A 14,188-nucleotide genomic window follows, 5' to 3' on the forward strand; every position below is an offset into this window, starting at 1 on the left:
ACCCGGCCACAGCCGTACACAGGGGGAGCTTCTAGCTAATACTCCTCCATATACAGCGGGCTATATATACAGTAACCCTGCCATAGCCATACACAGGGGGAGCTTCTACCTAGTGCACCTCCATATACAGCGGGGCATATATACAGTAACCTGGCCATAGCCATACACAGGGGGAGCTTCTACCTAGTACTCCTCCATATACAGCTGGGTAAATATACAGTAACCTGGCCACAGCCTTACACAGGGGGAGCTTCTACCTAGTACACCTCCATATACAGCTGGGTATATATACAGTAACCTGGCCATAGCCATACACAGGGGAGCTTCTACCTAGTGCACCCTCCATATACAGCGGGCTATATAGGTATATATACAGTAACCCAGCCATAGCCATACACAGGGGGAGCTTCTACCTAGTACTCCATACACAGCGGGGTATAGATACAGTAACCTGGCCATAGCCATACACAGGGGGATCTTCTACCTAGTGCACCTCCATATACAGCGGGGTATATATACAGTAACCTGGCCACAGCCATACACAGCGGGAGCTTCTACCTAGTGCACCTCCATATACAGCGGGGTATATACACAGTAACCCGGCCACAGCCATACACAGGGGGAGCTTCTACCTATTGCACCTCCATATACAGCGGGGTATATATACAGTAACCCGGCCACAGCCATACACAGGGGGAGCTTCTAGCTAGTACTCCTCTATATACAGTGGGCTATAAATACAGTAACCCTGCCATAGCCATACACAGGGGGAGCTTCTACCCAGTGCACCTCCATATACAGCGGGGTATATATACAATAACCCGGCCACAGCCATACACACGGGGAGCTTCTACCTAGTGCACCTCCATATACAGCGGGCTATAGGTATCCATACAGTAACCCGGCCACAGCCGTACACAGGGGGAGCTTCTAGCTGATACTCCTCCATATACAGCGGGCTATATATACAGTAACCCTGCCATAGCCATACACAGGGGGAGCTTCTACCTAGTGCACCTCCATATACAGCGGGGCATATATACAGTAACCTGGCCATAGCCATACACAGGGGGAGCTACTACCTAGTACTCCTCCATATACAGCTGGGTAAATATACAGTAACCTGGCCACAGCCATACACAGGGGGAGCTTCTACCTAGTACACCTCCATATACAGCTGGGTATATATACAGTAACCTGGCCATAGCCATACACAGGGGAGCTTCTACCTAGTGCACCCTCCATATACAGCGGGCTATATAGGTATATATACAGTAACCCAGCCATAGCCATACACAGGGGGAGCTTCTACCTAGTACTCCATATACAGCGGGGTATATATACAGTAACCCGGCCATAGCCATACACGGGGAGCTTCTACCTAGTGCACCTCCATATACAGCGGGGTATAGATACAGTAACCTGGCCATAGCCATACACAGGGGGATCTTCTACCTAGTGCACCTCCATATACAGCGGGGTATATATACAGTAACCTGGCCACAGCCATACACAGCGGGAGCTTCTACCTAGTGCACCTCCATATACAGCGGGGTATATACACAGTAACCCGGCCACAGCCATACACAGGGGGAGCTTCTACCTATTGCACCTCCATATACAGCGGGGTATATATACAGTAACCCGGCCACAGCCATACACAGGGGGAGCTTCTAGCTAGTACTCCTCTATATACAGTGGGCTATAAATACAGTAACCCTGCCATAGCCATACACAGGGGGAGCTTCTACCCAGTGCACCTCCATATACAGCGGGGTATATATACAATAACCCGGCCACAGCCATACACAGGGGGAGCTTCTACCTAGTGCACCTCCATATACAGCGGGCTATAGGTATCCATACAGTAACCCGGCCACAGCCGTACACAGGGGGAGCTTCTAGCTGATACTCCTCCATATACAGCGGGCTATATATACAGTAACCCTGCCATAGCCATACACAGGGGGAGCTTCTACCTAGTGCACCTCCATATACAGCGGGGCATATATACAGTAACCTGGCCATAGCCATACACAGGGGGAGCTACTACCTAGTACTCCTCCATATACAGCTGGGTAAATATACAGTAACCTGGCCACAGCCTTACACAGGGGGAGCTTCTACCTAGTACACCTCCATATACAGCTGGGTATATATACAGTAACCTGGCCATAGCCATACACAGGGGAGCTTCTACCTAGTGCACCCTCCATATACAGCGGGCTATATAGGTATATATACAGTAACCCAGCCATAGCCATACACAGGGGGAGCTTCTACCTAGTACTCCATATACAGCGGGGTATATATACAGTAACCCGGCCATAGCCATACACGGGGAGCTTCTACCTAGTGCACCTCCATATACAGCGGGGTATAGATACAGTAACCTGGCCATAGCCATACACAGGGGGATCTTCTACCTAGTGCACCTCCATATACAGCGGGGTATATATACAGTAACCTGGCCACAGCCATACACAGCGGGAGCTTCTACCTAGTGCACCTCCATATACAGCGGGGTATATACACAGTAACCCGGCCACAGCCATACACAGGGGGAGCTTCTACCTATTGCACCTCCATATACAGCGGGGTATATATACAGTAACCCGGCCACAGCCATACACAGGGGGAGCTTCTAGCTAGTACTCCTCTATATACAGTGGGCTATAAATACAGTAACCCTGCCATAGCCATACACAGGGGGAGCTTCTACCCAGTGCACCTCCATATACAGCGGGGTATATATACAATAACCCGGCCACAGCCATACACAGGGGGAGCTTCTACCTAGTGCACCTCCATATACAGCGGGCTATAGGTATCCATACAGTAACCCGGCCACAGCCGTACACAGGGGGAGCTTCTAGCTGATACTCCTCCATATACAGCGGGCTATATATACAGTAACCCTGCCATAGCCATACACAGGGGGAGCTTCTACCTAGTGCACCTCCATATACAGCGGGGCATATATACAGTAACCTGGCCATAGCCATACACAGGGGGAGCTACTACCTAGTACTCCTCCATATACAGCTGGGTAAATATACAGTAACCTGGCCACAGCCTTACACAGGGGGAGCTTCTACCTAGTACACCTCCATATACAGCTGGGTATATATACAGTAACCTGGCCATAGCCATACACAGGGGAGCTTCTACCTATTGCACCTCCATATACAGCGGGGTATATATATGCACCTATTGCACCCTCCATATACAGCGGGCTATATAGGTATATATACAGTAACCCAGCCATAGCCATACACAGGGGGAGCTTCTACCTAGTACTCCATATACAGCGGGGTATATATACAGTAACCCGGCCCTAGCCATACACGGGGAGCTTCTACCTAGTGCACCTCCATATACAGCGGGCTATATAGGTGTATATATACAGTAACCCAGCCTTAGCAATACACAGGGGGAGCTTCTACCTAGTGCACCTCCATATACAGCGGGCTATATAGGTATATATACAATAACCCGGCCATAGCCATACACAGGGGGAGCTTCTACCTAGTACTCCTCCATATACGGTGGGGTATATATACATTAACCCAGCCATACACAGGGGGAACTTCTACCTATTGCACCTCCATATACAGCGGGGTATATATACAGTAACCCGGCCACAGCCATACACAGGGGGAGCTTCTAGCTAGTACTCCTCTATATACAGTGGGCTATAAATACAGTAACCCTGCCATAGCCATACACAGGGGGAGCTTCTACCCAGTGCACCTCCATATACAGCGGGGTATATATACAATAACCCGGCCACAGCCATACACAGGGGGAGCTTCTACCTAGTGCACCTCCATATACAGCGGGCTATAGGTATCCATACAGTAACCCGGCCACAGCCGTACACAGGGGGAGCTTCTAGCTAATACTCCTCCATATACAGCGGGCTATATATACAGTAACCCTGCCATAGCCATACACAGGGGGAGCTTCTACCTAGTGCACCTCCATATACAGCGGGGCATATATACAGTAACCTGGCCACAGCCATACACAGGGGGAGCTTCTACCTAGTACTCCTCCATATACAGCTGGGTATATATACAGTAACCTGGCCACAGCCTTACACAGGGGGAGCTTCTACCTAGTACACCTCCATATACAGCTGGGTATATATACAGTAACCTGGCCACAGCCTTACACAGTGGGAGCTTCTACCTAGTACTCCTCCATATACAGCGGGGTATATATACAGTACCCCGGCCACAGCCATACACAGGGGAGCTTCTACCTAGTACTCCTCCATATACAGCGGGGTATATATACAGTAACCCGGCCATAGCCATACACGGGGAGCTTCTACCTAGTGCACCCTCCATATACAGCGGGCTATATAGGTATATATACAGTAACCCAGCCATAGCCATACACAGGGGGAGCTTCTACCTAGTACTCCTCCATATACAGCGGGGTATATATACAGTAACCCGGCCATAGCCATACACAGGGGGAACTTCTACCTAGTGCACCTCCATATACAGCGGGCTATATAGGTATATATACAGTGACCCGGCCATTGCCATACACAGGGGGAGCTTCTACCTAGTACACCTCTATATACAGCGGGCTATATAGATGGCTAAACTACACTGCTGTCCCTATACATTGTGTATATATAATCACATCAATGTGTTGTCGATATTTGGCACTAAATTTTTCAAGAGATTACACCAAAAAGTGGAGAAGAGATGGCAACACTTTCACAGTCTGTCCCATAGGGCAGAGGTACATGACAATTTCTCTATAAGGGAACCTGTCGGCAGGATTGTGCACAGTAACCTACAGACAGTGTCAGGGCAGGGCCGTTATACTGATTACAATGATACGTTGGTTGATTAAATCCGTCTTGTGGTTCTATAATCTTTATTTTCAGTTTAGAGTTAATGATATGCTCGTGCTCTGGGGGCGGCCTGTGGGGTCTGCATGTGGTGCTCTGATTAGGTATTCATCTGTATGGCTTCTGACAGGTCACTGACCTGTCCCCTAGTTTGCATAATGAATATATGTGCACTAGATGGTGGCCCGATTCTAACGCATCGGGTATTCTAGAATATGCATGTCCACGTAATATATGGCGCAGCCCACGTAGTATATTGCCCAGCCGACGTAGTATATTGCCCAGCCGACGTAGTATATTGCCCAGCCGACGTAGTATATTGCCAGCCAAGTATGTCACAGGTTAAAAAATAAACATATACTCACCTTCCGAGGGCCCCTTGTAGTTCGGTCACATGACCGTGACGTCATGGCAGGTCCTTCTCCCATACCATCCTTGGCACTGGAACCTGTCGCTTGCATGGAGTGGTCACCGGAGCTTCACGAAAGGTGAGTATATAATGTTTGTTTTTTTTTAATTATTTTTAACATTAGATGTTTTTACAATTGATGCTGCATAAGCAGCATCAATGGTAAAAACTTGGTCACACAGGGTTAATAGCGGCGGTAACTGAGTGAGTTACCCGCGGCATAACGTGGTCCGTTACTGCTGGCATTAACCCTGTGTGAGCGGTGACTGCGGGGAGTATGGAGCGGGCGCTGACTGCAGGGGAGGGACTAATCGGACTGTCGCTGTCGCTGATTGGTCGTGGCAGCCATGACAGGCAGCTGGTGAGACCAATCAGCGACTTGGATTCCATGACAGACAGAGGCCGCGACCAATGAATATCCGTGACAGACAGATGGAAGTGACCCATAGACAATTATATAGTAGATACTGTAAAAAAACAATAAACCTGCAGGCAGGTGCCAGCCGTGGCACCTGCTCTGCAGCATATTGTCATAATTACTGTATATATAATTAATGTGCTTGAGGTTCTGATATTAAAAAGAAAAAAATCCATTTGAAAATGGCGCCCACCACACCTGTGCAGTAGCCTCTATCGGTGTATATTGAGGTGATCCAATAACTGCTATTGCGCAGGTGATAGTGACGCCATCGGATCACCTCTAAAGAAGCTGTACTACTTTGATCACTTCTGCTACATGCAGGCGATGATCAGATTGGCTGTGTGTAGCAGAAATGCCCACTTGCTATGAGTGCCGACCACAGGGGGCGGTGCTCATAGGAATCTGGCAATGACAACCATAGAGGTCTGCTGCAGACCTCTGGTTGTCATGCCAACCCATCAGTGACCTGCAATCATGTGACGGGGTCAACCGATGGGCGGAATTTACGACATGTTTCCAGAAAGCGTGAGTTAAATGCCGCTCTCAGATATTACTGACTGAAGAGCAGTCAGTAATTTTTTCTGTTTGATCGATCAGGCTCTTTTTTTCCATTTTACACTATTCAATTTAAAGCCTTTTTAACGATATTTGAGACCATAACATTGTTTTCATTTTTGTATTATTTATTTCTTTGTTACATTAGTACCCGCTGATGGAAGCCCAGAAATAACTTCAGTTTTTATTTGCAGAGAGTCCCAAGAACTGGATGGGTATACCGCAAAGTGGAGAAGCCAGAGAGCGTGTCAGATCATATGTATAGGATGGCAGTCATGGCAATGTTAACTGAAGACAAGAGACTAAACAAGGATAGGTATGGTACTGTAAGATGTAGTGGCTCCTAGTCATTCCATGTGTGATGGAAGCTGTGTTGGCTAAATCTGGCATTATAACTGTCTGTGGCTCCAGCGGAGATTCACGGGTTCATTCACAGTTTAATGTCTAATTGAACTGGATTACAGTCTAATGTGGAGAGTTGATATGATTCTACCCACATCAAAATGCAATCAGTTTGGAACGTAAAGGTTAAAGAATAAAGGAATTGGACAACTATCACACAAGCATATTGCAGACTTGAGTGGTTGTGTGTGTGATATGGACATGTGCTGGAGCTATCTGATATTGAAATGAGCACTGTCATTTGTCAACCTACACTATTAAAGACAGCCAGTCAGCACGGTGTTGTACAGTAAAAACAAGACTGAAATGTTGCTGTAATACTGATTACATTGATACCTTTGGGAAGAAATCTGTTTTGTTGTTGTTCCTTAATCACAATTTGAAGTTTTCTGCTAATTATTTTTCGGTGCACGTAGTTCTGACTGTACCCTATCGGTACAGCGGTATTACAGCGCCATTTGTCTTGTCTTTACTTAGAAAATCATGCAGATGGGTTCTCTTTAACCCCATCCAGACCTTGGACATACCAAGTATGTGTTGGGAGTGACTTGCCAACCTTGTATGTACTGGGTACGTCATGGCTAAAATGTGGCACTGTGACCGCAGTCACAGTGATCGCCTTAAGGTGCCTGCAGGACACCTGGGCTTGTCGTCACGGTGGATTCCGTTGCCCTCTCCGCAACTACGATCTCTGTGATTGGCTGTTCAATTCTGAACAGCCAATCACAGTTTTCAGTGTTTCAGGCAATGACATTGCCTGAAACATTAATGTTCAGCCTATGATCAGTGCTATAACAGGACCGATCATAGGCTGGAGTCTAATAGTGCCAGCATCGCCAGACTCATCACTGATTGCTGCGATCAGATGATGATGCCGATTGCCCCAATCAGAGTGAACAGACACATTCTGACCCCACAGTGACCGCTCTGTGCTTCATTCCAGCTTGGGGATGTTGTAGAGCGGTCACTGTGCTGCTCTGTCCTGCTGTGCTGAGCCTTGTGTTGCCACAAGCTTTTTCAATCCTGTGCCATCACTGCTGCGATTCCTGGAAAAAAAAACGTTCCTAATGCCTGATTTTTCCTAATCCATCCGACCTCCCCTTTTTGCCATCGAGCACTAATCAGTACTTGATCGCTGATCAGTACTTGATTTCTCGTTTTTTTTTTGTTGTTGTTAATACATCCTGATTTTAGCAAGGACTTTTTTTTCGCCTCTTTGCTCCACATACGTGCATTCGTCTTTACAGTCATTGAGCGCTGGTCAGTGACGCACATCACTGATCAGCATCCGGTTGTTTTTTCTTTTGTTTTTTTTCTGTGGAAAAAATTAAATAAAAAATAATGTAGATTAGTTGAGAGGACTAGATAAGGGGCAATAAAAAATATATTGTAGTAATCGGCTCATACTACAGCATTTTTTACTGAATAAAGTCAGGGTTAGTGTCAGAGAGCACAGCAGAAAAAAATAATCTTGTGCGTCCAACAGCCACTGAGTGCTGATCAGCGTCACATATCAATGATCGGCCTCCAGTTGTTGTTGTTTTTGTGTGTATGAAAAGAATAAAAAAAAATACTGTGTACACTCGAGTATAAGCCGAGCATTTCAGCCAATTTTTTTAGACTGAAATTGCCCATCTCGGCTTATACTCGAGTCATACCCAGGGGTCGGCAGGGAAGGGGGAGCGGCAACGGTCTAATAATACTCACATGCTCCTGGCGCCGTCCCTGGTTCTCCGGGCGCTGACAGCTTCTTCCTGTAGTGAACGGTCACATGGTACCGCTCATTACAGTAATGAATATGAACTCCACTCCCATAGGGGTGGAGCCTCATATTCATTACTGTAATGAGCGGTACCATGTGACCGCTCACTACAGGAAGAAGCTGCCGGCGCCAGGGAATAGACATGCAGGGACCGCGCCAGGAGCAGGTGAGTATAACGCAGTGCGCGATATTCACCTGTTCCACCGTCGGCGCTGCTGTCTTCTGCGTCCTCTGCACTGTTGCTCAGGTCAGAGGGTGCGATGACGCAATTATTGCGCGCCGCCCTCTGCCTGAACAGTCAGTGCAGAGTACGGGGAAGACACAGCGGTGGCCGTCGGTGGAACGGGAAAGGTGAGTATAGCAAGTGCTGGGGGCCTGAGAGGTGAGTATGTGATTTTTTTTTTTTTTTTTAATCACAGCAACAGCATATGGGGCAAATATCTGTATGGAGCATCTTATGGGGCCATGTGCAGCATTATATGGGGCAAATATCTCTATGGAGCATCTTATGAGGCCATAATCCGTATTTGTGCAGCATTATACGGGGCAAATGGGTCTATGGAGCATCTTATGGAGCCATAATCAACATTTGTGCAGCATTATATGGGGCATATTTTAATATGGAGCATCTTATGGAGCCCATCATACACTGTATGGAGCATTATATGGGGCGTATTTTATATGGAGCATCTTATGGGGCCCAACATGAACTGTATGGAGCGTTATATGGGGCTCCTGATTCAATATGGATATTCAAAAACACTTAAAATACTGATGTCTCAATTAATTTTACTTTTATTGGCATCTATTTTTATTTTTCAAATTTACCGGTAGCTGCTGCATTTTCCACTCTAGGCTTATACTCGAGTCATTAAGTTTTCCCAGTTTTTGTGGCAAAATTAGGGGGGTCGGCTTATACTCGGGTCGGCTTACTCGAGTATATACGGTAATTTAAATTAGTGACAGTAAAAATATACTGTAGTAATCTGCATATATTACTGTATTGTTTTTACTGAATATGCTCAAGGTTAGTGTCATATAGTTGCGGGCGCTCAGTAGTTTTTTTTGTTTTTTTTATGACGTTTTTTATTTTACCATTTTAATATTCCCTTTATGTTATTTAAGCATACTGATCCTGTGCTAGATAAACCACATACTGATCAAGAAAATTTAAATGAAAAAAAAAAATACTTTATTTTCACCAAATGTTCAAAATACACATTAATATAGACAAGAAGATTAAAAAGGGCCTTAAACCACAAAAGCACAAAAAGGAGGACAGCTGAAGCAGTATTCATCAATACACAGGCAGTTATAGATGCGTGGTTACATATATCCTGCCCTACAACTAGAGTATGTTTCTTAATTCTAGGTGTATAAAGCTTGCTCTTGTGCATGACATGGCTGAGTGTATTGTGGGGGACATAGCGCCTGCTGACAACATCTCTAAGGAGGAAAAACACAGGCAAGAAAAGGTAAGTGATTTTACAACCATCTCAACATGTGAATTATATACAAATATATGCATACATTTCATTTCTAAGCAGGGGTTTGGAAGCCACTTAAATGTAATCTTTGTACATGACTGAAGACAATGCGCCTCAAAGTGATTAGCTAAGTTGCATGTCTTTACATGCTGTTAATATTATTAAAAATAAATAAAAATATAAAAAATTGAGTCCTCGGTGGTTTATACATTTTAATAACTAACTATAAAGTTGGTAACTTAGCAGCTTTCTAGATTACTCAGGTCTCATCAGACATAGAATAAGACTGGATCGAAAGTCACACATTTATACACAACAGGACACAGAATAGTGCAGCAATAAGACAAGTGACGTGAAGCAGAACCATCAATATGGGAAGGAAAGAAACCGATGTCTCCCTAAATATTGGTGCTGTTAACATATAAGGAGTGTGAAAGTTTTACTGTCCTCTAATTGAGGTCTGGTCCAGAGTTATGATGCCCTTTACTGTAAAAATAAAGGAACTTCAGGATGTAGATAATAACCACAAATATGACAGAAAAGGAGCTAAAAACGAAAATAAAGGGGGTTTGGGAGTTTAAAACCTTGTTGACCAGGGAACTTATAGTTTTTAAGCAAAATTAAAACTATACCGTATTTTTAGGGCTATAAGACGCACCCAGGCTTTAGAGGTAGAAAATAGGGAAAAATATATTTGAAGCAAAAAATGTGGTAAAATATTTATTAACATAAATAACATACTATTATATGTATAGTAGCATAGTTAGTAAGGCCGAAAAAAGACATTTGTCCATCCAGTTCAGCCTATATTCCATCATAATAAATCCCCAGATCTACGTCCTTCTACAGAACCTAATTGTATGATACAATATTGTTCTGCTCCAGGAAGACATCCAGGCCTCTCTTGAACCCCTCGACTGAGTTCGCCATCACCACCTCCTCAGGCAAGCAATTCCAGATTCTCACTGCCCTAACAGTAAAGAATCCTCTTCTATGTTGGTGGAAAAACCTTCTCTCCTCCAGACGCAAAGAATGCCCCCTTGTGCCCGTCACCTTCCTTGGTATAAACAGATCCTCAGCGAGATATTTGTATTGTCCCCTTATATACTTATACATGGTTATTAGATCGCCCCTCAGTCGTCTTTTTTCTAGACTAAATAATCCTAATTTCGCTAATCTATCTGGGTATTGTAGTTCTCCCATCCCCTTTATTAATTTTGTTGCCCTCCTTTGTACTCTCTCTAGTTCCATTATATCCTTCTTGAGCACCGGTGCCCAAAACTGGACACAGTACTCCATGTGCGGTCTAACTAGGGATTTGTACAGAGGCAGTATAATGCTCTCATCATGTGTATCCAGACCTCTTTTAATGCACCCCATGATCCTGTTTGCCTTGGCAGCTGCTGCCTGGCACTGGCTGCTCCAGGTAAGTTTATCATTAACTAGGATCCCCAAGTCCTTCTCCCTGTCAGATTTACCCAGTGGTTTCCCATTCAGTGTGTAATGGTGATATTGATTCCTTCTTCCCATGTGTATAACCTTACATTTATCATTGTTAAACCTCATCTGCCACCTTTCAGCCCAAGTTTCCAACTTATCCAGATCCATCTGTAGCAGAATACTATCTTCTCTTGTATTAACTGCTTTACATAGTTTTGTATCATCTGCAAATATCGATATTTTACTGTGTAAACCTTCTACTGGATCATTAATGAATATGTTGAAGAGAACAGGTCCCAATACTGACCCTTGCGGTACCCCACTGGTCACAGCGACCCAGTTAGAGACTATACCATTTATAACCACCCTCTGCTTTCTATCACTAAGCCAGTTACTAACCCATTTACACACATTTTCCCCCAGACCAAGCATTCTCATTTTGTGTACCAACCTCTTGTGCGGCACAGTATCAAACGCTTTGGAAAAATCGAGATATACCACGTCCAATGACTCACCGTGGTCCAGCCTATAGCTTACCTCTTCATAAAAACTGATTAGATTGGTTTGACAGGAGCTATTTCTCATAAACCCATGCTGATATGGAGTTAAACAGTTATTCTCATTGAGATAATCCAGAATAACATCCCTCAGAAACCCTTCAAATATTTTACCAACAATAGAGGTTAGACTTAGAAGTGGTGTTATTATATATAATATGCTATTATGTTGGAAGCTGCGGGTAGAAGATGGTGCTGTGGGACCAATGTGGTGCCTGTAAAGTACTATGTGAAGACACTGGAGGGTGAGTATAAGAATGGGGGCACAGGGCTTATATTTAAAGCCCCACTCCAGCACTGAAAAAGAACACTGGAGTGCTGCTTTAAGAGATCCCATGGGAGAACTATCCAGCATGTCCTGCAGATGCTATGGCATGCTCGGAGTTATAGTCCACCACAGGAGTGTCAGAGTGCATTTTTATGTTATGTAATGACTAACCTTTTAATTCTTTCTTTCTTGTACAGGCTGTGCTCAGTGCAGGTCTTGCAGCCAGCCATGACCGCACAGTGCCCTCCCTTTTATGACCTCCCCACAGATCATGAAAGGCGAAGCTGCACTGTTTGTAGTGAGGTGTCTGCAGGACCTGTTTTGACATCATGAAGAGGAAGGGCTTTGTGCGGTCATGTGATGCTCCAGCCCGCCCTCTTCATGACCTCAGCGCAGGTCCTCTACAGCAGGGGTCCCCAACTCCAGTCCTCAAGGCCCACCAACATGTCATGTTTTCAGGATTTCCTTAGTCTTGCCCAGGTAATAATTGCATCACCTGTGCAATGCAAAGGAAATCCTGAAAACATGACCTGTTGGTGGGCCTTGAGGACTGGAGTTGGGGACCCCTGCTCTACAGAGTATTCAGCATTGCACCAGCGCTGTCAGGTATGCGGCATCCCTCCCTCCTGTGGCCCCCTGCTCCTGCCCCCTCCTCCACCAGACACCGATCTCCCCAGCTGCTGCAGGAATCCGGCACTGGGGAAACCATGTGTGTCCGCTGTTTCAGTGAAGGGATATTGGTTTGCTGCTCCTTGCTGACAGGTGGGCGGGGAAGCGGCTAATGAATATTCACTTCACTTTAAGCATCGGGACCATGTGGTTAGCCCAGTACCGGAATCCTGCAGCGGAGACATTTTCCGGCCTCCTGCAAGTGTGATCCCAGTGCGATCCCACTCTGCCACTGCCCCCTCCCCACATGCTACATTCCGACCATAAGACGCACCCACACTTTTCTCACAAATTTGGAGGGGGAAAAAAGTGCGTCTTATGGTCCGAAAAATACGGAAAATGTAAATATATTTATTAAGGCGCTGTTGACATGAAATGCTCACCAGATGTCGGATGCTAACAATCCATCCAATCCACTCAGGCAAAGAAATCAAGCCAAAGATGTCTATAAGTTGTGTGAATTAGCACCTTTACAAATACGTGTTCAATACTTTTTTTTAACATACTTTTCTTTGTCGCCATTTTTCAACATCCATAACATTTTTTATTTTTTGTCGATGTGGCTGAATGAGGGCTTGTTTTTTGTGCGATGAGCTAATGGTTCTGTGATACATTTTGTGTAAATATGACCCTTTGATTGTTTATTATCACATATTTCTCCAGTCACCTTCCACAACAGCATCGTCAGAGGATGTCTCACCGCCCTAGTGGGGGACAGGAAACAGAAGAGGTTAAATACCCTCCCCTTCCTGCAACCACCAGTGTTTTTCCTGTCTCCTATGAGGCATGAAGAGGTTTTAGATGGTGCTGCCGTGGCCGGCAATCTGGAGCATCCCACGTTACCTTTCAATGCCGCTGGGGTCGGGGGCTCTGCTCTCCTTCTCCGGTAGTTGCTCTCGTCTCCACGTGTGCGTGTGACTCGCGACCTTCCTGCCCCACCTGCGCTCCTCAGGTAAACCAGGGCGGTGATGTATGGCCGGGGTCCTCCTGTAGCTCCCCGGCATCCTCCACCTCCGTGCTGCTAATTCCTTGGAGCGTGCGCACCGGAAGTAACGTTGGCCCAAACTCCCGGTTCACTTTCGGTGCGTTCCATGCTGACGCTGGCAGATGCCGGGTCTTTGGAATCAGCTGCCTCGTGGGGCGTACTCTTTGCGTTCCACCACCCTCCTCCCCCCCCCCCATTAGACCTGGGGGGGAGGAGCACAGAATGACGCTGGAACCTCGGTTTTCTTTAAAATCTTGGTCGAGGATGCCGCCAGGTAAGACCATTCTCTATGTTCCCCTGTGACTGTGGACACACTGACATTGACGGCGACAAATCCTCCCTATCTGCATCTGCTGATGG

General features: G+C 45.8%; 1 protein-coding gene across 1 annotated transcript in view; it reads left to right on the forward strand.

The window, feature by feature from the left end:
* HDDC2 (HD domain containing 2) overlaps positions 1 to 14,188 on the forward strand; it is a 138,157-nt gene that overhangs the window by 101,054 nt on the left and 22,915 nt on the right. Inside the window, exons 2-3 of the mRNA XM_069726094.1 lie at positions 6,453 to 6,574; positions 9,795 to 9,897. Of these exons, the coding sequence (XP_069582195.1) occupies positions 6,453 to 6,574; positions 9,795 to 9,897 (225 nt within the window). The remainder of the gene's footprint in view (positions 1 to 6,452; positions 6,575 to 9,794; positions 9,898 to 14,188) is intronic.

The sequence above is a fragment of the Ranitomeya imitator genome, chromosome 5 (assembly GCF_032444005.1).
Source record: "Ranitomeya imitator isolate aRanImi1 chromosome 5, aRanImi1.pri, whole genome shotgun sequence".
In the NCBI taxonomy this organism is placed as follows: domain Eukaryota; kingdom Metazoa; phylum Chordata; class Amphibia; order Anura; family Dendrobatidae; genus Ranitomeya; species Ranitomeya imitator.